The sequence below is a fragment of the Anabas testudineus genome, chromosome 15, assembly GCF_900324465.2.
Source record: "Anabas testudineus chromosome 15, fAnaTes1.2, whole genome shotgun sequence".
NCBI classification, from domain to species: domain Eukaryota; kingdom Metazoa; phylum Chordata; class Actinopteri; order Anabantiformes; family Anabantidae; genus Anabas; species Anabas testudineus.
Genome location: NC_046624.1, coordinates 8,606,102 through 8,634,085, shown reverse-complemented (window position 1 = coordinate 8,634,085; position 27,984 = coordinate 8,606,102). Strand labels below are relative to the sequence as shown.

The window sequence follows — 27,984 nt, the reverse complement described above, 5'->3', positions numbered from 1 at the left end:
CTCCTCAATGAACGATGGAAAGATGGCGACGGCATACGCACTAGCGAGAGACAACCGTGCCGGCGGATAGAAAGTGCTCCACAGAGACTAAAATCCGCATCTTTTGCAAAGATTTCACGGTGCAAAGTCTGTGCGATATCGCTTAGACATGGATTAGCCTATGCACGGCTAGGAACACGAAGCCACTCCTTTGCTATGGAGCCTCCGGATCGTAACAAGCCCAGCAGGTATGCGAATTTGCTCAACAGACACTACACCATCAGGACCTCGTACTTGCCAAATAGGGAGCTGAACGTGACTGTGCAGTCGGCTCTACGGGAGCGCTTGCGCATCCCTTAGAAATCGACTTCCTGTCAAATAGTGATACGCGGTGCAGTTAGTGTATTTGCAAGTTGCAAACTTTTTTTTGTAGCAACATTTTCAGCCGTATCTCGCTGCAGATATTCGCCTCCCAACTAAATCTCAGCTCCGCAGAGCGGAAGGCAAAATGCTCGCCACATGATAAGGTAACATTAGAGAAGAGCCAGCCACCGCTGTGTTAACAGTGTGTAGCATGTCAGGGATCGAGCTAGCTAACATCCACTGTTAGCTGTCGCTTGTCAGTTTATTGTTCAGCCGCAAGTTCACTAAGAGAAACTGACGGAGCTGAAGCTAGATTAGTGTTGCAATGTGGATTCATAAGGCGGACCTGAGCGTGTGTCGTTGATGATTTGCGATTGCCAGACCATGCATTTCACCACAACACTGGGGCACAAACTTCGAGGATTATCGCTAGCATGTTGCTCCACTGTTATTGTTAATCCTTTAGCTAGACTTGGCGCTCCTGTTGTTGTTGTCTCGCACTCCACAGCTGAATCACGGCATGGATCGCTGGCTCTCAATGGTTAACCTTTTACACATTATGCTGCTGTATTGTGACGATTATTGTGTTTTCTTGGGGCTCTTTAACTTAGCTGACAGTCTGATGCAAATGTGCAGCAACCGATGTGTTTGCAGCGCTCAGGTGACATTGATGGCTACTGAACGACACATTTCTGAGACCTCACAGCAGAATGCATACAAAGAGACATTCATGAGATGTTTTTGTTATATGTGCGCATCTCCTAATCGAAATGCACCATGTTTGCCCCTGACCGCCGGCGACAGACCCTCAGGAATCTGCTGTTATGTCTTCCCCTCTGTTCTCCTCTCCCCATATGCACTTGTTTGTCTACAGAGCCACTGACTTCGAGGGCATTTATCACGTTGGATCAGCTCTGTCATCTGCAGTAATCCTGGTTTTGAGCTTGGCTTTTGTGTCAGCTCTTCCAGTAAATGACTGAGTACCAGCCAGTTGTTGTTCTCTTGCACTCTTGTGGCCACTCTGTCCGAGGTGGACACACAAACAGCTCCCAGGGTTGTGCAACACTGCCCGTGTTAATGTTAGTGCTGCCTGGCATTGTTGCATAAAGAAAAATACTGAGTCATTAACCTGGAAGCCTAGAAGCATGTTAGTGTCCCAGACTGACTTGATTACATGTGGTTAATTTGATGCTTTCTCCCAATTTTATAACCATGTTCATGTGCTTGTGCACACGGGTTCTCAGCTTTGTCATGAAATGTCAATGTGCAAAATTCAGTTATCTATTAGCCTCCTTGTGTCCACCCTGATGAGAGTATGCACCTTAATACTAAACGTAAGATTGGTTCAAACTGGCTGCATATAGACCACATCGAGACAGAGGAATTATGTGCATGCTTGGCAATTGGACGCCTGCACTGGTGTTGGAAATACAGAGGTCTTTTGTCAATAAAGTCTCGTTCGCAAAGTCAGTCTAAAGACATTATGGCTCACTAACATTCCAGAGATTTCAGGATGTGGTGTATTATGCTCAGTAGATGGCTGCTGGGTTAGAACTCATTAAAGCCTGCATTTGCCAGCAGCACAGGAATAAAGACGGGCCATCCCCGAGCATTTCCTAACTGCATCCTGTCTCTGCACACACCTGCTTTAGGAAGCTGTATGCTGCCCTCACATTCTGTCATTCTCATCTATCGTTTCCCTTCAAACAATAGGTTCCCGGTAACTATTAAACAGTGTAAGTTGATGTTACTAATACCCTGCAGGAGCAAGGTCACGTGAGCCGCCAAATAAGAGGAGGAACGGCGAGATGGTTAAGGGCTGCAGACGAGGATGCTTCACATTTATGATAGGCACAGCTGCAAAAGAAACTGAAATGAAAGTTGAAACTGAAAAAAGTGTTTTTATTTCAATGACTCTCAGTGGTTTCAGTTTAAATTTTAAAGGTGGAGCACCCAGCTGCCTGAACTGCATTGATGATGCAAACAGCATAAGATGACAATGTGTTATTACGCAATTTACCTCAGTCTGCAGCCCACAGTCTGTCAGCAGTGTCTACATTTAGATACATTTAGGCCACGTGACATGTTGCTGATGACATGAGCTTCCACGGGTACAATAAAGCCTGTGTCAGTGTTGGTAGAGCAGTATTTGAGACATGCACAGATTTTCAGATTCTTATGAATTTCGGTGGCTGTTTGGATTTTATTATCATCCGTGGCTGAAACAAGCTCCTTTGTTGTGCACAGTGTGCTTTGCACAGTTGCATGTAAAGGGAGGTTGGGAGGTCCATTCCTGGCAATGTCATAGTGTTTCAGAGAAGGGTGGGGTCAAGTATGTCATGTTCGCTGTTTGAATTCTGTTGAATTCTTCCAGGCTATGGCACAAATTCTTTTCACTGGAACAGCTTCACTTGTTTATCAGGGATTTACAATGGATCAGATGTGCATACTATAGTATGCATGTCTATGCATATTGTGGAATGCATGCAACAGAATGCAGTTATACCAGCATGACCTAATTAGTGGGAAGTGTGCTCTTAGAAAACTCTGGTCTCCTCCTTTTCCTCTCTCTAAAAAAAAATCTCCATTAGTTTGGACATTGTGAGCAAGTGTGTTCACCAACCAGCTGTGTGCTATTCATTTGTGGGCCTCACAGGCCACGTGTCACAACTATACAATAGTACGCCCCTTCCCAGTACAATAGTGTGGATGGCTGGTGTCAGAGGTCATGCCCTCTGACTCTGGCAGCCCTTGGTATCACTGCTTCAGTCACTATACAGAAAAGAGTCCAGATTTTGTGCTTTTTATTATGCACTCAGTGTTTCTGCCTTGGGGCTCCAGCATTCCACTGGCCTTTATTGGAGCCCCAATGAGCCATCAGATGAGCCATTGAGAGCAGCCAGACACCATCTGCAGTGATAATTCACTAATAGCAGCCAGGAAGAGACAGCTTGTAGACCGTAGTACGACTCTGGTTAACTGCAGGGCATGAGGGCCGGTAACTTTCTCCGAGTGGCCTACAAGTAGGTTTAGGAAGAAAGCCAAGAATTCAGAAAAAGACATTTGCACAGCCTGTACTGCAGCAGCACAATCTGTGCTTGAAGTGTACCATGGCAACCAAACAAACAACCGGCAGTGATGGCGTCACTGGTCCTGCTGTCATTCCTGAGTGATTTAGTCATGCTGTTCTGTATAAGGAAGTGTCTTTTTTTAAAACTTGATCCCGTTCCCTCTTACATGCATATACTATTTCTGTCTTTAGCCATGACAAATCTTTGCATGCTTGAGAATTACACGAATGTGCTGCACAGTCTAATTATGCAAATGATGGATGCAGCAGGAGGTTGATGGCATTTACTCTTATTTTCTTTATGCAGTTTCCTGATACTACTTTGGATTTTTGCATGGGGTTTGCACAGCGATTTCTCTGTTATTGTGCTGAATGCCTTGTAGTAGCAAACACAGCAATGCTTACTGCGCTTTCTTGTGCCTACATACTGAAAGGGTTACTGTGGTGTAATGATCTTGCAGAACACGGCCCTTCACAATCTCTCATACTCATAAGGCACCGGTGTTCCAAAATGCAAGTTATTCTGTAATTTCTGTAAAGACTGTTGTGGTTAAGATGTTGGAAGATGGTGGAAATGATTCCATGAAGTCTTGCATCTGAAATCTTATTGAATTTAAACTGCAGGATTTGCAGCAGGTGTCCTGTCTGCCTTTGGGCATACTTTCACAGCTGCTCCCAGGGGAGTGTGTGTGCACGCGCGTGTGTGTGGGAAGACAAAACCTGCAGCGGGGCAGATGGGCAATGGAAGTCTGGACTCGTCATTTCCAGACTAACACCCCTCGCATAACTCAAGTGAAAGTGATACAGCCCTGGCCCTTCAAAATCTATGCAGACGCTCAGAGGCACGTGCTGGGGAATGCCTTTCAGTCTGATGATCGATGCAGGGACACATGGCGACCCGCAGATAGAGTCCCCATTTCCATTCCCCTCCTCCTTTTTTGCTTTTGTTTTTTGGTGGCAGGGTCAGACCTTTCAACCTTTTTGTCTAATCCTATTAAGAACCTCTTTAAAAGGCATCAGGGAACAGAGCTGTGACATTGTTATCTGGAAAGGCTCGCCGCTTGCACTCTCCATTGTCTTTTCTATTTTTCTTTTTCCTTTTTTTTCCCAGCAGGAAATGATTCAAGTTATTACATGGTTTCATTTCTGTTGAAGTGAATGCAACATTTTCTGCCTGCGACGGTCATTATCGGGAATTTGCTTTCAGATTGTGGTTAAGCAACCAGTGGTGTTCACATTATCGTGGTTGCTCAAGATTTACTGTAATCACACAAAAGTGATTTGCTGTGTTTTACATTAGCACAGTGTCTGGGTACAGTCCAACAAGTTCTGCACGCCCTGAATGAGTGAGTCTCAGTGCTCCATGAAATCTTGACTTGCAGTATTGTTGATGACTTGGCAGACGGACTTAATGAGGGTTACTATTTCTCTCTTGCTGGTTGAGCCATTATGTTTGCTTAGACGAAGAGAGGGTGCCAATAGGGAACCCACAGCTTATTATCTTGGGTCTGGGCTGCTGTGGTCATGCACAGAGCATTGCTGCTGTACATTTGAGAGGCAGCCAGTCAGGCTCCAACGGACAGACAACTCGTCAGTCTGCTGTGGGTACAGTAGCAGCAGACATTCAGTCTAGTTGCAGTTTAGCAAACTGTTTGCTGTGGCATTACAGGAGATTTGGCACACACTCTGTTGTGGGTACAAACTCATAGCAAACCCAGCACAGTTTGACCATGTATATGCTTTTCTTGTGTTTCCTTGTGATATGACTGATTATGATTATGAAATATTTTCATACCATATCACAACCTGGCTGTGAACATCGTTGCCAGGTAACATTGCTTATTGTAAAGATGAAAACCTGGCCCATATTAACAGTTTTTTTCTTAAATGTCATGAAATCCTGACAGGCAGACTAAGCCAGTGGGAGATGCATCCCAGCAAATGTCTGAAATGGGTGAATCCTGGGACTCTCCCAGCGAGGATGAAGATGCTCTGTATGGCACATCACCACCTTATAATTCCCGCCAGATAAAAACAAATAAACGCACGTTTGTCAAACACCAGAGGAACAGCCAGGCAAAGAGTTCTGGACGCTCTCCCTACAAAGGTACATCTTTAGTGAGTTAATAATAAATTGTTATGGATATCATTTTATATGCATTGTACAGATAATAAGTGGCCGCTTTCTGTGTTTACTTCGGCAGACAGCTCATCTGTCCCGAGAGAGTCTCCCAGGCCAGTGGAGACCCCCGAAGAGCTCAGCTACAAGCAGGGCAAGAAGCAAAGGGACACACTGCGCTCCACTGAAAGAGACCACAAGAAGACACTTGAAGGCTCCTTTGTGCTGGATCCACTCTCAAAGTCCAGCCCTTTCGGTGCCATTACCATGGATCCCAGGAAGCATTACTTGAGCTTAGGCTGCAGCAGCTGTAAACTTCCTGTGTCTATGCCCCATATGGTCCGAACCCACCGCCAGACCTCCAGGACAGACTGTCCTGCAGACCGCCTCAAGTTCTTTGAAACTCTGCGGCTGTTGCTCAAGCTAACGTCAATGTCCTCCAAGAGGAAGGAGAAGGAGCAGAGAGGCCTGGAGAACATGGCCTTCATGGGTCACAACAATGAGGTGATTTGGTTGGAGCTGCAGGCTTGGCATGCACGACGCTCCACCGGCGACCAAGACCTTTTCCTTTTCACTGCCCGCCAAGCCATCCCTGACATCATCAATGTGGTGCTGCACTTTAAGGTCAACTATGACAGCCTAAGAGGGGCCCAGTGTTCAGGATCTCAAACAATCCTGCTGGACTATCAGAGTGGAGAGGTGAGGGAGTCTGCTGTAGCAGAGACCAACCACTGTGGAGTAGATACTTGGGGCTTTAGTGCCTGCCCCTCAACTGCGATGAATGCAGCAGAGCCTCTTGGTTCTGGCTCGGATTGCAGAGAACACCTTCAGCGCCAGAGACTGGCATTTGAGCAGGTGAAGGAGGTTATGGAGTTGCTAGAGTCTGGGGAAGCTTTGTACCCTTCCTTGCAGGCGCTGCAGAGGGACTATGAAAAGTATGCAGCACGAGACTTCCAGGGCAGGGTGCAGGCGCTCTGTCTGTGGCTCAACATCACCCAGGACCTCAACCAGAAGCTGCGTGTCATGGCCACTGTTCTCGGCCTCCATGATCTGTCCCGTATCGGGTGGCCAGTCTTTGAGATCCCCTCACCTCGTTGCTCCCGTGGCAGTGAAGAAGAAGACAATGAGGAAGATGAGGAGAATGACTCGACGGCCACATTCACGGCTGAAAGCGAAGGGGAGGACAGAGATGCAGAGAAGGTGGCGGGGTCGGAACGTGTAGCAGAGGGAGAACTCTCTCCCTCCCTGACTCCTAAATTAGCCCGATTGTTGTCAGAAGATGAATTTCTCCCTACTGCTGCTGCAGGAAGCGCAGAAGCATCTGTGGGAGAAGGAGTATTATGCCCCACGGCCATCTACAGGCCATTTGTGGATAAAGCTCTGAAACAGATGGGGCTGCGTAAACTTATTCTCAGACTGCACAAGCTAATGGACCGCTCTCTTCAGAGGTCCAGAGCAGCGCTGCTCCGCCACACTCCTACACCAGAGGTGAGGCCACTATTTGCACTACACATGTAACCATTACCATTCTATCCTAAATAGTCGTGTATCCCAATACAGTTAGAGCGTAACTGGGCTTCTTTATCTCAGAGGTCTGTTGCAGAGACGCATAAACACAAACTCATTAAACAAATCAATGAGGTTCTTGCTGTAGGGATTCTTCCTGCTTGAAAATGACCACAACTGGGTTTTGTTAACTTAATTCTTTTGGATCATTTCCTTGTTTCCACTTAAACACATAAAAGGGGCTGTAGCTGAGTTGTTAGAGAAAGTAAAATTGATTTTAACTTTTTTATTAAACAATAATTTAAGGATTTAAACATGTATTTATCACATATGCCAGCTATATGTGTGGTGACATGCTATCTGCTCCTACATTTGTGCTACTTGTACTGTGATTTAGTGTCATAGTCCAGTTATAATGGTAATGTGATGCACCGCTTCAGAGCAGTTGGATAGCAGTCATGTCTGCAGTGTGGAATCAAACAGCAAATTGTAACGTTTGCTGAGCAATTGTTAGTAATTTAATTACACACTTGAGGAAGCAGCATTTGGAGGAGTTCTCACAGATAAGAGCTTACAAGAAGTCTGAGCCCAGGCTGAAACACCAGAGGATGTGCTGACACAGTGAGACAACTAGAAAAACACGACAAGAGCACTAAAGAGGAGAGGAGTGTTTCTGAGTTTATTACAGTGGTGGAGGAGCTCGTCTGGGAAATGACAGAGGCATTCAGGGAGGCTCAGGCATTGCCCTCCTGCGCTTACACAGCGAGTGTATGAGGAGAAACCGAGCAGTTTAAATTAAATTTATTTAATATAAGACAACAAACAACCTTAAAATGATTTGAAGTGTTACTGCTGTGATGAACTAATGTCCCTGGACCTCCTGGATCTTTCACCTGCAGTTTGCAGACTTTCCAGACTCCATGCTGTACAGTGATTACCTGCCAGAACTGTCGCGTCATCTGTCCTGCAGTGGTCCAGCTCACCCCGAGCTTGGAGCAGACCAGGTTTCTTGGGAGGATTTGCTGGACATGGACCTCCCATCCTTCCGGCCAGCGTTCCTTGTATTGTGCAGGGTCCTACTCAATGTCATTCACGAATGCCTTAAATTGCGACTTGAACAGAGACCTGCTGGAGAGCCGTCACTTCTCAGTATCAAACAGGCAAGCAGCTGTTGAAACGCTTCATTTTCTGTGCGACTCTTGTGTTTGCTAAACCAATAATGATTAAATGCATTTTGCATCTTACTATCACATTTCTTAGTTCTGCTACATGGTTACTTTTCTTAAAGCCCAGAATAGATGGCAGGGATGTCCTATATAAATGCTCATGTGTGTTTTTACGTGTTTGTGTCGTGCAGTTGGTGCGCGAGTGTAAGGAGGTTCTTAAAGGTGGTCTTCTGATGAAGCAGTATTATCAGTTCATGCTCCGTGGTGTAGTGACTGATGCTCAGGGCTTGCAGACAAATTCCAATATTGATGAGTTCGAAGAGGACCTTCACAAGATGCTGGTGGTAAGTCTCCTCCTCCTTCTGCTTACAGCTACTCATGTCAAATAACCTACATTTTCCTTGAGCATATAGCCATTGTAGCGTGCAAATGCATGCACTATTAAAAAGTGAGTTGTGAGGTTCGTGTGGTTACCTAACATCTGTCTCTGTCTTTGTAGGTTTACTTTGACTACATGCACAGTTGGATCCACATGTTGCAGCAGCTGCCTCAGGCCTCTCACAGCTTAAAGAACTTGTTAGAAGAGGAGTGGCACTTCACAAAGGTTATCACTCCTTACATTCGTGGAGGGGAAGCCCAGTCTGGGAAGCTTTTTTGGTGAGTGGATCTGGGTTCTAGCTCCCTTTTTTTTTATTTCTCTAATAACGTTCGAACCAGAACAGAACAGAACAGTCACGCAGTTTCATTCACAAACTAAGAGTTCATTAACAACGGACATTTGAACTGACTGCATTCTTCTCTTTGCAGTGACATTGCCGGGATGCTGCTCAAATCCACTGGAGAGTTCCTGGATTCTGGCCTGCAAAAAAGTGGTAATGAATTCTGGGAAAGTGCTGATGACAGCACAGCATCAGATGAGATCAGGTAAAGACTATAAGATTATTTCATTTCTGTTTTTTATTTTTTTCCCGAGGGGAGGTGCTTTAAACTTTGATCATTTGGATTCTTTCAGGCGGTCGGTCATTGAGACTAGTCGGTCACTTAAAGAGCTGTTCCACGAAGCCAGGGAGCGAGCGTCCAAGGCTCTGGGCTTTGCCAAAATGCTTCGCAAGGTGAGACGCAGCAGTTAAGAACTTTTACTCTCTCCTAACAGAAAGCCACAACAGCACTGACTGTGCAGATATCTGTGACCCTGTTTTCCCTGCTCACTGAAGAACTGGGACTGTGTGTTCTGACACACACTTTTGTTTGCTTCCCTCTCTGCAGGACTTAGAAGTTGCTGCGGATTTCAGTATCACTAACGGGGTGACTTGTCTCCTTGAGGCACTGAAGAAGAGAAACTATGTCAAGGTGTGTCTGCTGTCCTGTTAATTTCGCTTTCCCCCGTCTCGCCTCTTTGTCTCCAGGTCATTTATATATATAGTTTGACCTCCTCCTTTTGTGTCCAGGTTCAGATTCCAGGCTTGGAGGAGCTGCAGGTTTTTGTGCCCTTTGGATTAATGGATCAGCGGACCCTCATCCTGCAGCTTCTCAATGCTGCTGCTGGCAAAGACTGCTCCAAAGAGCCGGATGACCTTCCCGAGGATGAGGCCTACCTGCTCATGAGCAAACACGGAGCTGGGGACTCCACTACTGATTCGGACTGGGCTCAGTGGGAGGGAGAGCTGCTCAAACTAGTCCCTCAAATGGAAACTGTCGACACTTTAAGAGCCATGAAGGTATGCGACATTTTTATAAAAATGAATTCACGTATGTTTGTTTAAGTGTGTATCTGTGGGTTTATAAGACTCCCATTGGTCCAATATGCTTTCAGGTGGAGAATATGCTGTTGATAGTGATGCAGTCTGCTCACCTGGTGGCCCAGCGAAAAGCCTTCCAGCAGTCCATGGAGGATGTGCTCACACTTAGCCGGGAGCAAACATCTAGCCAGCCTCTCATAGCGAGCGCTCTGGAGGAGCTAAAAGTACTTACATAACCACACACACACACTTTGATTTCTAACCTTTGAAAACACTCGTTTATTTAGTGCTGTTTCAAAAGCAGGTGCACGTTAGTGTCCTACTTTCAGATCTGCTCTCGGTTACTGTGAATTTCCGTTCTTTTAACATGAATTAAAATACATACAGGGACGCGATCAGATCAGATCTCATTGTGAACTTTCTGTTACAGAGTAACAAATGCAATTTCTCACAGGCTTTCACTGATTTCTATGAATTTAAGTTTTCTATTTTCTCTAACTAACTCTTGTATTCGCTTTCTTCTCCCACCACAGAATGAGGCACTCCAGCTATGCATTAAGATCAGCAGTGCCATTGACCGAGTAGAGTACATGTTCACCACAGAGTTTGAGCCTGAAGTGGAGGAGTCTGAGTCAGCCACTCTTCATCAGTACTACAGGGAGGCAATGATACAGGGCTACAATTTTGCCTTCGAGGTGAGAGGCTGCTGTGTTTTAGAGATGTGAACTGTAATAGAAGCACAAGCTTCAGATCCTTTCTCCTGCTCTCATTTGTGACAGACAGGATAGAATTAAAAAGCGAAGTGACGAGATGAGTGGAGGATGAGGAATATTAATCCACATGTTCCTGTCCTGCTGTGTTTGTTTTGTTGTCTTGCAGTACCACAAAGAGGTGGTGCGTCTGATGTCAGGGGAGTTCAGACAGAGGATTGGGGAACGCTACATAGCTTTTGCCCGCAAGTGGATGACGTATGTCCTGACCAAATGTGAAAGTGGAAGGGGCACCAAGCCCAGGTAAAAGGCTAGATCTTCTTTCAATTGAGCACTCGTTTACACTTGTAAGTAATTCACTTATGTCTCCCTCTGCTTGGAGGAGTATTGTATTTCTAATGCTCAACTTAAAGGATGCTTCTTGCAGCAAAGCCAGGCCTCTTGGTTGGGTATTAATCTCTAACCAAATAATTAATTCCCATGCAATGAATGTTTGATTTAAACAATATACATACCCCTCTTTTTATTCTCATCACACAGGCTGCAGACACAAGCTAGACTTATGAAATCTGGTTTTCTTTCCTACAGTTTACCGTAGAAATTCGTAATAGCAGTGAGGGGTTTGTTTGTGTGATAAATTCTCAGTTTGCTCTGGTGTTACTATTTTTAGAATTAATAGTAATTGTAAAACCACATCTGTTTATCTTCTAAAACCAGAGCCACAGTCTCTGAAAGACATTTATTTTGGTCCTCTTTATCAAGATCTCATGCTGTGAGCCATTACAAGTTACCATGACGTGTTGTGTACTCGGATCACAGAGCGAACCCTTTAAGAGGTTTCATGCAATAACAGCAGCGTGACACTTCAGAGACACAAAACAAAAATAGGCCCACTTAACAGTGAGAATGAGTCAGGTGTTCGATTTGTATTATTTAAAACTGTACTTCCTGCAGTTTCTACACGAGGAGCACGAAGATATTGAAATCTGTCCTATAATTAACGCCAACAATGACAGATAGACGTGCTCAGTGGAGCGTAACCAACAGGCTAAACAGAAAAAAAGAAGAGTCAGCACCTCAGCTATGATGCTCAGTGGCAATGTTATTCTACATGGGTTAATTATCATTCATTCCCATTCTTCTTAAATAAAGCTGCACTTTTCTATTCTGTTCAAACACAAATTGTAGAGAATGGAGAGAATGCAATGAAGCAGAATAAATTTGCTATTCAGAGACTGACTGTCACTGTTTCACTTACAGGTGGGCGACTCAGGGTTTTGATTTTCTTCAGGCTATTGAACCTGCCTTCATATCAGCATTACCAGAGGATGACTTCCTGGTAAAATAGCCTGCTTTTCTTCTCGTTGTTGTTCTCTACAGAAGTGAAGACCAAGCATGCTTGGAATATAATGTATGTTTTGTAGGCCGACTGTGACTTTACCTTTCTTTCTGCAGAATCTACAAGCTTTGATGAATGAATGCATTGGCCATGTGATTGGGAAACCTCATAGCCCAGTCACTGGCCTGTATATAGGTAAGATGCCCTTCTGTGATACAGACTGGTGATGACTTCCGCTTGTATGTTTACATGTTACGAGTGTATAGTTACACAAAACAAGCGCAATAGTAAAAGAACGTATATTTGCCCTAGAATAGAAAATGTATGTATATGACCTAAAGGTTTGTGTAAATGGGTTTGAGTAACTTCACTTGTTACTCTGGCTTTATTGAGCAACACCGCGCTGCTGTTGGCTCACAGTAGAAAACTGAAATAAATATTAGGAGCATGTTTGCGAGAGATTCGATGAGAAGTAGTGTTTTTAGAAAACAAATTGTACCACACGATGCCATGTTTTTGTCTTGAGTTATGAGTTTGGGCAAATTCATACGTGATGATGAGGCGACAAACTGGCAGTAGAATAGTAGTGCACTGAACCAAAAGCTGCAGGATGTCTGTCTTTGATTTAGATGCAGGCAACATAACAGCCAGACCACTGCATGTATGTGGTTTTAAAAACATGAGCACTTTGCCCCCATAAAGCAGAATTAATGTTATTTCTGGGACTTGAGCTACTTATGTAGCCAATTCATAGTTGATCTTTCACTTTAGATGAGTCTGAAACAAGGTATTAAAATCATTTTTTTCCTGTTGCTTCAATGTATAACCATATTTCCTTTTGTTGTGTCTCACGTCCTTCTTCTACTTATGAAGCATTTTGCCACTTAGTGTTTTAAAAAGTGTCGTATAAATACTTGCTCTTGTTGTACATTACCATGTTCAATGTTTCCTTTGCACTAAATTAAGCACTTGATGTTTTTCTTTCCAGGTTCCAGGAACAGTCCTCGCCCTGTAAAAGTACCTCGCTGCCATAGTGACCCACCAAACCCCAATTTGTTCATCCCTAATACTGAAGGTTTCAGGTAGGTGGCACCAGTACGTGTTTGTTCGATGGTCTTTATGTCCATCATGTTTTATTGTCGATACATTTCCTTGCATGGCTCATCCTACATCATTACCTTTGCTTTTTAGGCCTTTTATGTTTTTGCCCTGTAGTTGTTGAGCTTCTGTGTGAGTGTATACTGTGACGATGTCATGTCTGCAGTTATTCTATTCCTTTTTAAAACCTGTGTAGACTGTGTGTGTGTGTGTGTCCCTGTCCCTCAACCAGCCACTCAGTCACACACACAAACATACCTATACACATCCCATGCAAGCCACCTCACCTCCCAAGACAGAGCTCCTCAGTTTGTTTTTTCACCACACAGCTCTCGAAGTCTCCCCTGCGACCTCCGGAACCAGATGTTCCCCAACGGCCCTCGGCCCGTCCCTCAGGGCCCGGGGGAACACAGCCACACCAAAGCGCCCGGCAGCACCCCCAATGATGTCAGGTAGCCTTGCCCCAAGTTGCCTGTTAGAAACCGTTGTAAAACCACAGAGACAAATATCAGAACAAAAGCCACGACAAATTTTTTTTATAAAGCATCTAGAAATTCAAAAACTGCATGTTTGTCCCTCAATTATTCATTTAGTAGTTTTGAATTAAAAGTTTGACTTTGATTGCGGATTTACATCAGTTTACCAAATTAAAACAAGGCATTTCCTCTCACTACTTTATTTTTAATGCATTGATGCTTTGCAGCATGGCTATTCAAGTGTGATTATTCTAATCTCTAGATTAGCCACAGCTTAAATAAAATGAAACCTATGAATTCGATGTTGGCTGCAAAAGACTGATGGTGTATTTTTTGTATGAGGTCCCACAAAGTGTAACACAAATCAAAAAACTGACCGAATGACTGTTTTGTTACTGGTCAAAGGAAGAGACTGTGATTGTTGTGCTTGGTGTTAAAATGAAAAACAAAAACTACCTCACTGAAAGAGTGGGCTACTATATTCTATTTTTCTGTTTTTTAGCGCTTTTAACATCGACCTTGCTTTGATGCTGGTGACTCACTGCTGTTAGACTTTCTGCCGTATTTGTGTGTGTGCTTTCCAAACTCTAGAGATCTAACATTCAAGTGTGAATGGCTTTCATGCATGTTGAACTGTTAATGGATCTCAAAAGCATTTCAAAGGGCACGCTGAGAATGAGCTAATGTTTCTTGCAAGGACAGATCCCGAGGTTTTGTTAGTGTTTTTAAATGTTATCTTGCAATCCTAATACTGTGTCTGGGAATATTTTCCACAGAAGCATCTCAAGGCGAAGATGATCTCTTATCCCTTTGCAAGCTACTGAGTCCCATTTTAGGAAGCAGCACCGTGCTCGGCACAGGGAGCAGTTAGTTTGAAAGCTCCTATAAAGCTCTGATAAAAGAGCTTTTTAAGAAGGAGTATAAAAATAAATGTCAGTCTAGGCAGAAGAGTTTCCATTCTGTGTTTATCCTTTGTTTTGGTCATTACCAGAGAAACCCCACAGACTGAAACTAAACATCAACATGTCTTTTTATTTCAACCACTGTAGTGCATCATTTTCTTCCATGTCTCTACAGGGGATCCAGTTTCCATGAGAATGACCGTCTGTCATCAGTTGCAGCAGAGTTGCAATTCAAATCTCTGAGCCGCCACTCCAGCCCCACAGAGGACAGGGAAGGTGGGTGATCGACACTGCTCAGTTCACGTTGGGGAATTGTAATCGCCTAATTAGGTGAACTCCTCTGGTGATTTCTTCCCACAGAACCCTCGTACCCTAAGGGAGATCCTAACAGTGCTGCACGCAGAAGCTGGGAGCTTCGTACTTTTATCAGCCAGTCCAAGGGTGAGATTGCTGAATAATGTGGATTGTTGGACTGCAGCACATAGTAAGACATTTGCCATGTGTCGTATCCACTAACAATTTTCTCCTGTTCTCTCTCTTTTCTCCAGACACAGCAGCACGGCAAAGCCCGATGGAGGCCGTCCGGCACTCGATTCGCAAGTTTGAGGATAAGCGCTATGCCACGATGAAGCAGCGCAACATCATTGGTCAAGTGTGTCACACACCTAAGTCCTTTGACAACGTCATGCATGTTGGGCTCAGGAAGGTGACCTTCAAGTGGCAGAGGGGCAACAAGATAGGTATGGCTGCCTACCTCATGACTTCTTCATCACAATCTGGGTTATTTAACACACATACAGTCAGTGATGTCATGTTTGTATGTTATCAGGTGAGGGCCAGTATGGGAAGGTGTATACCTGCATTAATGTTGACACTGGAGAGCTAATGGCCATGAAGGAGGTAAAATAGCAAGATAAATTTAGTAGCATTCAGAAATAATTGTCAGGACCGCAGGTAGCACACTTTTGTTCTGTTTTTTTTTTTTTATCCAGATCCGATTCCAGCCAAATGATCACAAAACAATCAAGGAGACAGCAGACGAGCTGAAAATATTCGAAGGCATTAAACACCCGAATCTAGTGCGATACTTTGGAGTCGAGCTCCATCGGGTAAGACGACGTTCGTGTCATTCCAGGCAATACATCACATGCAAACACAAGCAGCGGGGTTTAACTGTCGATGCACTCACCTGCAGGAGGAGATGTACATCTTCATGGAGTACTGTGATGAAGGCACTCTGGAGGAGGTGTCCCGTCTGGGGCTGCAGGAACACGTCATCAGGCTCTACAGTAAACAGATCACTACAGCCATTAACGTCCTCCATGAACACGGCATCGTCCACCGGGACATCAAGGGTTAGTGTTGCAGGCTTTGTCTCCTGTTTTAATTTGTTCTCCTCTCATCAGAAATGTCAGCATCTCATTTCCTATTACTAATTCTGTGGTGTTTATTACCAGGAGCCAACATCTTTCTGACATCATCAGGTCTGATTAAGCTGGGTGACTTTGGCTGTTCAGTCAAGTTGAGGAACAACACTCACACCATGCCGGGGGAGGTGAACAGCACGCTCGGAACAGCAGGTCAGAAATCATAGGTCAATCGTAGCGTGTTTCGATGTTGCTCACCACCACAAGGCGTCACTGTGGGTTCTGTGATTTATACCAAAATCAGTGTCAAAGTCATGATTGAGGAACATATAGATAGTGTAGGTGTGTAGTTAATATGAATCAGATGCTCTTGTTCCTACAGCTGGGGTAGTGGACACAACCTTTTTATTTTTTTATACTATACTAATAATTCTTGTCACTCCTATCTTAATCAGCGTACATGGCACCTGAAGTTATAACCAGAGCAAAAGGTGAAGGTCATGGACGAGCAGCTGACATCTGGAGTTTGGGCTGCGTCCTCATCGAGATGGTGACAGGAAAAGTACGAAGCTATGGAAAAGATCTTTATCAACTCTATTAATTATTGTGATTGATTCCATTTTTAAAAAATCATACAACAATTAAAAAATAGAAATTAAACCTCAAGGAAATGACTAATGTTCTTATGTGTATGTTAACCTGCAGAGGCCGTGGCACGAGTATGAGCACAACTTCCAGATCATGTACAAAGTGGGCATGGGTCATAAACCCCCCATCCCTGAGAAGCTGAGTACAGAGGGGAAGGACTTCCTCGGTCATTGTCTGGAGAGTGAACCCAAATGCCGCTGGACAGCTAGCACGCTGCTAGATCACCCATTTGTCAAGGTGAGACTTCCTATTGTTTTTTTTTGTTTTTTTGTTACCACCAGTCAAAAAACACTGTAATCACCAAACATGTCGTACGTCCACAACTTCATTGAAAATCACGTTACAGTCGGTGCTTCTCATCTGTTTCAGGTCTGTACGGATGAAGAGTGAATGGAACATCCTCTGAGGCTTTTACGTTTACACAATAAAGCACTACTGTACATGCTGTTGGCAGAAGGAAAAAAAACTGTGGACGCGAAGAAGTGGAAGTTACAGCTGAAGGCACATGGAGTTAAACTGAGGAACTAATACGATATCATTTCAGAGGACAACTGGACCTGTTGAGCATAGGGGTTCTTTTGTCTTTATGTACCTATGAACTGGGAAGCGTAGGAGTCGGGGTGGGACTGTATATACTGTAAGAATAGGATTGGCTTTAATTCTTGTATAAACAATATTGTAAAGTAACTATTGAAACGTGTTGTTCTCACTGGTGAAGAGACCTCTGAAAAGGCATTGAGAATAGTTTTTTTTTTTTTTTTTTAAACAGATGGGAGTGGGGGGGGGGGGGGTGGGGAGACAAAATCTATGGCACTTTTAAACTGTTTACCCAAGGGGGCAGTTGAGTAGAGGAGGGAGGAATCTTATTACAGTCGACCTTTGAGGCTGAAAAAGGGTGTGGTAAGCCTCGCCAAATGGAAGGAGATGCTGGTTTACTGGTTTACCTATATGAAATGAACACCATCCAAATATCCAGATTAATTTATCGCTTGTCATTTGGCAAGTGTGAGCACTAGGAAGGATTTTTATTTTTAAATGTATGTGTATTTTTTTTTTTTTTTCTTTGCCTTTGCTGAGGAGTAAAATGTCAAGTTGGAGCAATGTTCAAGTCTACTGGTCGCCGGTGAAGAGCTGTTCATGTGACTGGAGCGTAGCCAACAAAGAGGAGAAACAGGGCCTGCTCTCCCTCCCTGCTGCTGAACACAAAACATTCACACAACCAAACACACAACTTCTGGTCCTCTGCTGCTCTTACAGTGTTTGCTATGTACAAACAATATTAATAAACCAGTCTTTTTTTTTAAAAGGGAAATGTGTATTTTCTTCAAAACAAAACAGTAGCGCTTGCTGATAACTGCATCATTGTGCCACTTCATGGTGGCTTTACTTTGACTGTATGAAAGTCAACCTGCAGAGCAGAGAGTCGCAGAAATGATGAGGGTCAGCATCAGCACAGAGCTGAGCAAGCAGCACTTCTAAAGAATAGAGGAGCTAGAAGAACCAGAACAGCCAGTCGACTGAGCTCAAAGTCAGCGTGAAGGCCTCACTAGAGAGCCTGCGACGTGTCCTGTCTGTGCACGGTGCTCCTCACAGCCGCCCTTTGCAGAGATGCATGCAAACACAACTCGATATCAAAGTCTGAATAAAGAGTGAGCTCATTTGTTTACTCAAAGTCATGTCCTGAGTGAGTTGAGTGAAAGCTGAGCCACATCCACAGAGAAACCCTGTTCAAAACCCTCCAGCAGAAACGCATCAAACACTTTCACACTGTTTCTACTCGGGGAAGTCGGATCTCTTTAAAGAGCAATTACAACAGAACAGTTCCTGCAGGTCTAGTTTCTGCTTTGCACTAAACACGATCGAGCATTACAAGCGTTACTACATTTCCTCAACACCCTAAATAGAGACCTGTCTCCGGCATTTCGATTTTCTTATTATTTCCTCAGGCTGAAAAGTACCTAGCTGTTTTCTGGGTAATCCCGCAAGTTCATAAGGATCTGAGTCATCGTCCTTTGCTCCTCCTTCCACGCCCTCTTGCAGAAAACTATCTTCCAGAAGTGACACATCTGACCAGTAACTGGCCTGTGAGGAAGCTCTTTCTTGGCCGATGGCTTTTGTACTCTGGCAAGATTTCAAATTAAAATCTGAAGGAGCTGCTGGAAGGCAATGAAATACACAACCCCTCGAGTTAAAAGTGTTCTTGCACTTTCTCTTACCCCAGAAACCCCAGATCTGACACCGTGGTTGAGAACTGTGCCTCATTGCTTTACATTAGCTAACTCTTAGGCTGTGTGCAGGTCTGCATACAGCAGCTACCATCGGCGATTAACAAGTTAAATCATGGTCTTACGACAGCTGAACGTGTTGCATGCATGCCACAACATTTAAATATTTAACCTTGTTTAGTGCACGGTTTACTCCAGATTGACAGATTTCTTTCTTCCAGCAGTGAAATAAACACAACAGACGACAGTACTGTGTTTGAGGCTTAAAGTAAGAGCAGGCCGGTCAGATGTGATAATATATTGTCTATAGGGTACATAAAGTATGCTACATTATGGCGATATATCTTCTTCATATCAACAATAAAACTGACAATAACATTGCACCTTATCCTACCAGGGTTGCTGGAGTTTAGACCCCGTCAGACTTTGCCCTTATGCGTGCACTGTGCATGTAGGGGAGCTTGTGCCTACTATGCTTCCAAAGAAAGACTTAGTTTGATTTCCAAAAATGAACCCTGAAAGTAAATAAACAGTCCCCAGGGAATAAAGTTTACCCATTGCAGGACACGTGACCTCGACCCTTGATCGAGTCCCCAGTCACAGTTTAACTGTGTGAAAATGGAAAATCTCATTCTTCTACCAGCTGTGACGAGATATCTTCTCAGTACAACTCTGATCTCTCCAAACATGAGGAAATGTGTAGTTTAAAGATCAACCAAAGGTAGCATATCACTTTATCAATCCGAGGTGTTTTCTAGCTACGATGAGGCGTGATCTGATAGACTGCAATGTAAGTATAGAAACAAGTAAAAGACAGTGAACACTGTTACACGTGTATGTCCCTTTAAATATATGAATTTATTGTGCCAAACTTAAAAAGACAAACGTGGTAAATGAAAGCTGCTTGGGTAATTGTGCGTAATTATTAAATGAACTCTTCTCCAGTGAGACTTCTGCACATCATGGCAAATCCCAGTTAAATCAGAACATCCAGTACATCCAAGTGACCCAAGTTTATCTTCCTGTGTCTCTGTGTTCAGGCATTTCAGTCACACAGCGGCTCCTACAATTTGTTACGGGGAAAAAGTTGGTAATATCTAACAAAAAGTAACACAAACAAAGGTTTCTTCTATTAGATGACGTCGTCATATACTCGGATGTGATGATTGCAAAGGCAAAACATAAATACAGTTAAAACAAAAAGACTGCTGGAATGTGTCGTCAGACTTGACAGTAAACAAATGACGAAAGCCATTAATGTAATCCATGTACACGGGTTACTGATGTCAAAGGTCAGTATCAGTCGTCCTCACTGTTACATCATCTGGTCTGATTAAGCAGGGTGACTGTACGTTTGGTCTTTTATCCCAGCTGAAGTGAACAGCATGCTTGGAGCAGTAGGTAAGAACGTGCAGCACATTCAGAAACTATTCAGTTATGTTGCAGCCTGATGCTTTTAGTACCAGTGATGGCAAAGTCCACCTGTGGTAAATGTAATTGACTGGACATGATTTGGAAAGGCACACACCTCCCTATGGAAACCCTCACAGCTGACAATGCATACTGTAGCAGAAACTAAAGATGAGGTACCATCAGGAACTGCCTGCAGAGCTCCGAGACAGGATTATTGCAAGGCACAGATTTAGGGAAGGCTACAAAAGATTTCTGCTGCCCTGAGGCATCCCAAGAGCACAGTGACCTTCATGAATGTTAAATGATGATGAACGTCTGGCACAACCACGGAGACGTCTGTTGTTGAGCGTAGATGAATGAGCAAAAACATTGTAGTATCATGTCGCAACATAACAAAACAGAAAAAAAAAAGGACTGTGTGTCTGGTTTCCAAGCTGCCACTAGGTGTCACTACATGTTAAAACAGGTCAGATCCTCCTTTTAGATAATTACTGCATGGATGATTATGTGTCATCAACCAGTCTCACTGAAGCATAAGTGCAGCACCGGTGATGACAGTGTCGCACATTTTAACGATGTCATCTATTTGTGTTCTTCCTCTGTTTTTTTGTATTTATTACCACACACAGTACATGATGTCATCACAAGAGCAAACATTGGGAGTGGAGGACGAGCAGCGGGCAAGGCAAAGCAGAAAAGTAAAGAGCAACAAGAGGTGTTCTCAGCCGTACAGGTGAAATAATAAGCCATGAGGGAGGAGACTGAAATCACAGCCTTTTGTTTACCCACTGTTTCTCACTTAACGCTTTCAACACGACTCTTGCTTTTCTTTTTTTATTTCAACCCGCTGTGGAATGGAGGCACATGCACATGGTTTCAACGTCAGGCAGAGACATTAGTTTAGCATCTATTTTAAAAACATGCCCCGATTATAATTTGTCAGTGTCAAGTGCTGACTGACACTAGGAAGGATTTTGCTAAGGAGGCGCTCGCGCACACGCACACACCCCATCTCTTCTGCTCTGGAGACGTGCATGCGTTAAAGCAGCTTATGTAAAAGGCCTTGAGATGGTTTCATTGTGATTTGGTGCTATATAAAAAAAACTACATTTAATTTATTGTTAGTCATCCGTCAGTAACAAAGAGGTAGTCCATTTTCACTTTGCTAAAATCTTTAATTTCAGTTTCTGTTAAAAACGCCTGTCTTTAAAAATTCCCCCTCTGATTTCAGGACAGTGTGGTAGAGCGATCATTCGTTTTGTCTCCGTCGTACAGGTTTCCAAAAGGAAGCTGGTCACCGCAGTCCCGTTTTATGATCTTAACGTCTTGAGCTTCTGCAACGTAGCAACAAGACGAAACGCCTCCTGCATTGTGCTTTGAAGCAGGTTTCACTTGTTAGACGAGGGTGATCCCTGTTATGTTTAAAACCTTTGCTGCTGGCAGTTTGCAGATTAGTAGCTGTGCAAAGAAGCAGCACCGAATACGTCCAGAGTCCTTAGTTGTTGTTTAGAGGAGCCTCCTTATTGCCATAGCTTGAGCCTTTGTTAATCTCAGTCTGGCCAATCATCCATCGAACTCCCAGTGAAGCTGTGAATGAAAGATTCAGAAAGATTTACAGATTTACGATTCTACTATTTGTCACAAAGATGTGGTGACTGGTTTGAGAACCTGTACACTACAGATTTGTTTCCACAGTAAATTTTTCACTTTAATTTAGTGACTTCTGAGAAAAGAGCTCAGAAGCTTTTGTCTAGAGAAAATCCAAAGCTCAGTTTTAAGCAAACTGAGGCTTTATATGAAATAGTTTTTAGAATCTGTCATTTATAAACGTGGAGATGTATTTAGTGTGGAATCTGTAACATGCTCCTTGTCAAACCATGCTGTTAGAGAAGTCACTTCTCCATTTAACATCTCAGTTAAAGTATCCAGACGAGTGGCTACCTCTGCTAAGCACGCACATGCCTGAAAGCCGTTAGGGGACATGCTCCCAAAACTAACAAATCACATTTTCCAAAATGGGGGACTTACATTGGAGTTGTCAGATCTGCTGCTTTATGAGACGTTTGGACAAAAAGGAGCTGGTTAAACTTTATTCCTATTTGAGGGTGGCGTCGCTCGTACGTGTTAATGAATGAAACCAACCTGCAGAACAGAGGGCCACGGAGGTGAAGATGGTCAGCATCGAGCCCGAACTGATCAGCTGAGCAAGCAGCAGGCCCAACGGGTACAGAAGCAAGCAGGACCAGAAGAGCCAGTTGATCAAAGACCAGGGGCGGCGTGGAGGACTCACTACGGGGGCAGGGTAACGTCCCGTCTGACTGTACTGCTCCTGAAAGGCGTCCTGTGTGGACATGTGGCAGTTACGCAAACACAACTAAATACCAGTTTTTAAAACAAGAACATGGCTGAATGTCATTGTGTGTCTAGAAAGTGGTGCCAAAATATACAGTAACTGCTTTGTGTAATGTTGAGCACTAATCAGTTCAGATTAATGAATCACTTAAATGATGTGTGTGAACAGAAAACTGATAAGCTACAGGGTTGAACCACATCGACAGGCTCCTCCTCAGCATTTAGCACAGGGACCAAACATCATGCTTACACCTTCTGAGCTTTTATTATATAAAATATTAACCCAGACGCACCATTTTGCACAGTCCAGCCTAAATACGTATTTAACGAGTCCAGCCACGGTTTTAGTTTTCACTATCTCACTGGCCAACAAACTTTCTTACATACAGTATATCCATCAAATCTTCCAACACACTCACCTTTTCCTGGTACAGTTTATGGAGCCAAGCAGCGCACTCTGCCTCATCTTCCGGGATCAACTCCAAAGGGATTCTCCTGCACGTAAAAGTTGGATTATAGATGAAGCCCAAATACGTCCAGCAAAACCGAGAGTTAAATTTAAAGTGTAAAGTCTCACAGCAAAACACGTCTTTGTACCTCACATATAAATCTGCGTGGTATTTCTTCCCATGAAGAATTCCAAGTAAGGTTGGTGTTTCGTTGTTCCTGAAGTTCAGAGTGGAGTCATAAACAGCTGCAGCTGCACAACATACACAGCAGCATTTAAACATCCAGCTCACTCTCAGTATCTGATATCTACTTGTAGACATACTTAAAAGATCCCATCACACACTGGACACTCACCGGTTCCTCTGAGGTTTTGGACTGTTACCCAGAATCCTTTGGTCCTGGGCAACAGATGATACTTTAGTTTGGCCAGACCTTTGCTCTCAGCTACCTGCATGCTGATCTGGTGCTTCTTTGGTGTGAATCTCGTGCCTTCGCAGTAAAGCAAGAACTAGTCACAGACAAACAAGCGTTTTCATTACTTCCAGTCATAATCACCACATTTCTGTGATGTCACAGTGAAAGCTAAGCATTGAGTTTTTCAACAAGCTCAAATTTACCCAGAAGTTTTCTGGATAGTCGTGCAGGTTCTGCAGCCCCTGGGCCACCGTTCTTCTGTCCTGCTCCCAATTCCTCTTGCAGAAAACGATCTCCAGGAAGTACCACATCCAGCCAATAACCGGCACGTAAGCCAACTCCTTCTTGGCTAAAACTTTTGAACTCTGGGGAAAAAGGTTGAAATTTTAACTATTAATATAAAAAATATTAAGGAACTGATGGACAGAGAAGTGCGTGCTTATCTGGGACTCTTACCCCAAGAACTCCAAATCTCTCACAGAAAGTCCAGCCACACAGGAAATCGATCTCAAAGCTGTGGTTGAGAACCACAATCGCATTTTCATTTCCATACAGTGGGTAACTCTTCGGGTCTGTGTAGAGCGTGCATTCTGTCCCTGACCACCACTCGAGGGCAGCTACCATCTCTGAGGATCATCAGGACACAGTACAGTACCGATCAGTTACTATTTGGTCTTGTGACTGGTGCAGACTGATAAATAATTCATCTGCATGCGTGCAAAAGGGTTTTAACATTTGCATACTCATTCCAGCACGAAGAAAACAAATGTCAGTGTCATCTGTGGAGCTGAGAGTGAGAACAGTACTCACGGCTGCTGATGCAGTAGGCTAATCTGATGTTGATCCTGCGGAACAGCTGCTTACTGAGCAGCCACACGGGTAAAGTGCAGAGCTGCAGCAGGTTGATAATGATGCCGCTGACCAGGAACACATAGCAGATGAGCAGATGGCTTAGGAACTGGGATTTCAGCAGCTGCAGGAGGCCCATCGTCCTGCAAGAGTTGCACAACTCCAAGTCATCTTATCATGCCACATACAGCCCATAACCTTCAGCCCACATAAGTCATGTTGTCCTGCTGTGTGACAGCAGCAGTTCCCACAGCACAGAGTCCAATCGGGACATAAAAGTGTGTCTTTGACTGGACTGTATGATCAAACCCTTCAATAGACCACAAGGCTGCGCTTGAAAAAGTTGAGTCTGCAGCTTTGAGAGACAGGATGATGTCATAACTCGCCTATAAAACAATAACAACACCTTGCATTCGCCCATAATCTGTGACATCTAACCTTGTCTTCTTCCGCAGGACGTCTTTCCACTTGTCAGGATAATAACAACCCGCAGTGTTCCGCGCGCTGACCTGGTCTATGTGCACATGTCCACCGCACGCAGTCACCGCAGCTCTCCCTTCACCATCACTCACTGATCTCCCGTCGATCAACGTCCTCTCACAAGGAGCCACACCCGGGCGCAGACCACGCCTGGAGCCGGGTCTGCAGACATGTGAGCTCCTCTCCTTTCTAGAAACTCTGGCGCCACACTGGCTGCAAAGATCGTCTATACTCGGCGAGATACATTCATTCAAAAATGGTCGGAAAACGGAACCTACCTTTACTGATCGGCTTAAAAAAAAAAAAAAAGAAAAGAAAGTGTTTTACTTTTTATTTATGTTTTTGTTTGTATTTTTTCTTTTTAAATAATTTTTCTCATGTTGCATCAACTTGTTTGCATATATATGCGATCTTTGATTGACCTTTACTATGTTGCATGTGTTATTATTGTTTATTTTCGTCTTAACTTTTAAATCACCTCTAAATAAAGACTGATTAATTCATTGATTAGAAATTGTTCTGTCACCGTGGTCATCGATAATTAGACCTCCGTAAGAAACAACAGGATAGCCTCCAGACATGTCACTCCGTGATAACATATCTATTTTTACTTTGCTGTTTGGTTATTATTAAACGTTCAAAACATAAACTCCTTTCAACGAGATGTGCAACACTTCCTGGTGCTGATGGGGGATCCGGCTCCACAATCTGGTGCCGAGTGAGACCTCGTCGTCTTCCCCTCTTCGTCGCCTTTGTTTGGTTAAACACATGAGGGATGGGACATCGCTCACGCCACAATGTGCCCGCGATGGTTCACAGTTACTGAGGTGTGGCCACAAGAGAAACGAGCTGCTCTGATGCCGGAGGTGTGGGAGAAAGGAAAACCGGATCAGTCCTCCCAGTGGTTCTGGTCGCACCCGGTCTCATCATCAGCGCATCCAAACAGCATCTCTCCTCGTAGTTATAAAACAGGACAATGAACACATTAAAAAATGATTGAGTCAATGAAAGGTCAGCCCCACCCCATCTATCAAGAGGACCGGACTCTGGAGAACCACGAGGTTTTGGCAGAGGAGCACATGCGCAGTGCTGCTTTCTCTCTGACTAACTCAAAGCACAGCTCAGCTACAAACAGTCCCCTCTTTGTGGGTCGATGATGCTACTTTCCTCTGGATTTGAATTATAATCACAGTCACGTAGCCATTTAATAAAGCGGTGTGTTACATCGCCCCCTGCTGGCTATATGTTGTATGTACACAATACTGGGGTTGAAGTAAAAACCTTGTTCTACTTGTTTACAGTACATGACAACTCAAACCTAAACTCAAACGTCATCTTTTTATTACTTAATGTAACTGCAAAGTGTCAGATTCAAGTTATTTGTTTGTCCAACTAGTGTTTTGTAGATTGTCTCTTTGTTTTCTAAAAACAACAATACAACAATCCACTTTCCAAATGTAAAGGTTTTCCATAAGGCATCACAAAAATCACTACATCTATTCAAGGGAGTTGGGTACTCAGGCATCATGTTTCACTGTTAATAATTACAGTATGAGTTGGCTCATCAAACTAATTAACATCCTCTCTTTAACAGAAATTAATCTTCTTTGGCTTAAAGTGAAATATCTCGTTCCTTTTTGAGATAGGTAGTGACTTTTAATGCTCACTTCAAGTCGGCTCTAACACTTCTGTGTTACATTTCCTCTTGCCAACAGCAGAGGGAAATAAAGATGCGTGGAACACGGATCCCTTAAATGAGAAAAAACTCCAACACAATATATTTCCCAGTCGAGACAAACAACAAATCAGTTTGACTTTTTATTTTTATTTTTATTTTTTTTGTTTGGCAAAACCCATGTCATGATTTGTTATCTGCATGGAGCATCCAAGCCAAATCAAACTGCATTTGATTATTTTTCTTTGCAACCTGGAGCCCCCTAAAACGAGGTTAATGGGGAGCTGTGATGGCTTCACCCCGGGGATTGCTGAGGAGCGTTTCCAAGCTCTCTTTTTACAGCTCCCATAATGCTTCAGCTCTCACGTCCTTTACGAGCGAATATCCTTCAAGAGAGAACATCCCTGTCTGAAGAGATTCAAACATCCAATAAAATATCCCAAGAAGCCCTTTATGTTCAAATACCAAAGACAAACAGCGGAAATGTGCTCAGATGTGCTGTGTGTTCCCTAAGTGGTGTATGTAAGTCACTTTGTACCTACAGAAGAGATGGAGAACAGCAGGTTTTACAGTCTGAGCTGAATACATGTGTTATATGTATGTTATAAAATATGCCTTTCAGCCAACAATTTCAATACCTTGGTTTGGATAAGTCTATTGTAATTGTTTAGCCATGCTCTGTGTTGATTGGACCAGAGCATTTAATCAGTGTGGTTTATCAACAAAATGTTCAACTAATTAAACAATAATATAAGTACATAGTTGTACTATAATATAATATAAATGATCAAGAATACATTTACCCATTTGGATGTTGGACTGGTCACTTCACACACGTGCATTATAAAAAAGACAGAGAAGTCTTTTCCGCCTAAGGCGACTCAGGTCCTCAGACATTTGCAGGAAGGTGCTACAAATGTTTTAATATATTACAGCAGCAAGTGTGTTGTTTTATTCTGCAGTTTGCTGGGGAGGCAGCATAAAGCAGAAGGACGCAAGGCGGCAGGACAAACGGCTGCAAAAAGCCTGAGTGACTGGAACCAGGAGATGCCACATCCCCACAGCCATCAGGCTCTACAACACCCCAGCCAACAGCAGCAGATAATTACTGACTACTTTACTTTTATCTTATGTTATCTTATCTTATCAAACCCAGACCTTCAGAAGATGAATATGGAAACAGCTGTTTCCATCATTCTGCTCTCAAAACAGTGTTTAGAAAATTGATGCATGAAATCCGAAAAGATTGTATTAAACTGTCTATATCAGAAACTAAGTCTAAAACGTCCCAAAGTGAACCACGGCAGGACTGTAGGCCAGCTATATGAGAGGCAAGTACAGGAGAGTGACTGTAAAATGGAAAATATAAATCAGAGTGAAATCATAGATCTTGAATATGGTTGTTAAACTGAAAAGACTAACATTAGTGTGCCTTCTGCCCAAAGTGGGTAGCCAGGAAGGAAAGTGTCTAATTCGCATTTCACTGAGTCTTTAGTGGAAAAGTGCAGTTGATATGAGGTTACTGGATTTAAAGATGTGTTGCAGGGGCACCTCACCACAAGAATTTTCCCTGTTCCAAGGGATGTCAGCTTTCATTAAGCGAGCTATGTGTTACGCTTAACGTTGCCTTTTTAGGGCCCTTCC

The 27,984-nt window shown here is 43.6% G+C and overlaps 2 protein-coding genes across 4 annotated transcripts; one reads left to right on the top strand and one right to left on the bottom strand.

The window, feature by feature from the left end:
* Positions 1–9: 9 nt before the first annotated feature.
* On the top strand, positions 10–16,948 carry map3k4 (mitogen-activated protein kinase kinase kinase 4). 3 transcript variants are annotated; one of them, XM_026354351.1, is made up of 27 exons: positions 10–227; positions 5,320–5,519; positions 5,617–7,019; positions 7,937–8,197; positions 8,395–8,547; positions 8,703–8,860; positions 9,011–9,127; positions 9,216–9,315; positions 9,470–9,553; positions 9,652–9,921; positions 10,017–10,166; positions 10,476–10,637; positions 10,822–10,955; positions 11,913–11,991; positions 12,108–12,186; positions 12,980–13,073; positions 13,419–13,541; positions 14,643–14,743; positions 14,828–14,908; positions 15,016–15,207; positions 15,297–15,367; positions 15,460–15,576; positions 15,663–15,822; positions 15,925–16,047; positions 16,290–16,396; positions 16,540–16,719; positions 16,852–16,948. In XM_026354351.1, the coding sequence occupies exons 1-27, from the start codon at positions 196–198 to the stop codon at positions 16,870–16,872; spliced, it is 4,752 nt and encodes a 1,583-aa protein (XP_026210136.1). In that variant the 5' UTR covers positions 10–195; the 3' UTR covers positions 16,873–16,948. The 3 variants fall into 3 exon arrangements, with proteins under 3 accessions (XP_026210136.1, XP_026210138.1, XP_026210137.1); XM_026354352.1 differs by lacking the exon at positions 10–227 and adding an exon at positions 346–506; XM_026354353.1 differs by lacking the exon at positions 13,419–13,541.
* Positions 16,949–20,705: 3,757 nt separating this feature from the next.
* On the bottom strand, positions 20,706–24,745 carry agpat4 (1-acylglycerol-3-phosphate O-acyltransferase 4 (lysophosphatidic acid acyltransferase, delta)). The gene is made up of 9 exons (XM_026354354.1): positions 24,624–24,745; positions 24,147–24,328; positions 23,793–23,962; positions 23,540–23,701; positions 23,277–23,430; positions 23,070–23,172; positions 22,892–22,967; positions 22,263–22,461; positions 20,706–21,707 (listed from the first exon to the last, which is right to left on the bottom strand). Exons 2-9 carry the CDS (start codon positions 24,322–24,324, stop codon positions 21,616–21,618), a joined length of 1,134 nt encoding a protein of 377 aa, XP_026210139.1. The 5' UTR covers positions 24,325–24,328; positions 24,624–24,745; the 3' UTR covers positions 20,706–21,615.
* Positions 24,746–27,984: the final 3,239 nt, after the last annotated feature.

What these genes read in the sequence shown, in the direction of transcription:
- map3k4 (XM_026354351.1), top strand. Translation starts at nt 196, where the DNA reads ATGGAGCCTCCGGATCGTAACAAGCCCAGCAG. An exon ending in TGGACGCTCTCCCTACAAAG is followed by an intron (nt 5,520 to 5,616) that starts GTACATCTTTAG and finishes TTACTTCGGCAG; the next exon opens with ACAGCTCATCTGTCCCGAGA. An exon ending in GCAGAGGGGCAACAAGATAG is followed by an intron (nt 15,208 to 15,296) that starts GTATGGCTGCCT and finishes GTATGTTATCAG; the next exon opens with GTGAGGGCCAGTATGGGAAG.
- agpat4 (XM_026354354.1), bottom strand. Translation starts at nt 24,324, where the DNA reads ATGGGCCTCCTGCAGCTGCTGAAATCCCAGTTCCTAAGCCATCTGCTC. An exon ending in CCAAAACCTCAGAGGAACCG is followed by an intron (nt 23,173 to 23,276) that starts GTGAGTGTCCAG and finishes TATGTTGTGCAG; the next exon opens with CTGCAGCTGTTTATGACTCC. An exon ending in ATAAACTGTACCAGGAAAAG is followed by an intron (nt 22,462 to 22,891) that starts GTGAGTGTGTTG and finishes ATGTCCACACAG; the next exon opens with GACGCCTTTCAGGAGCAGTA.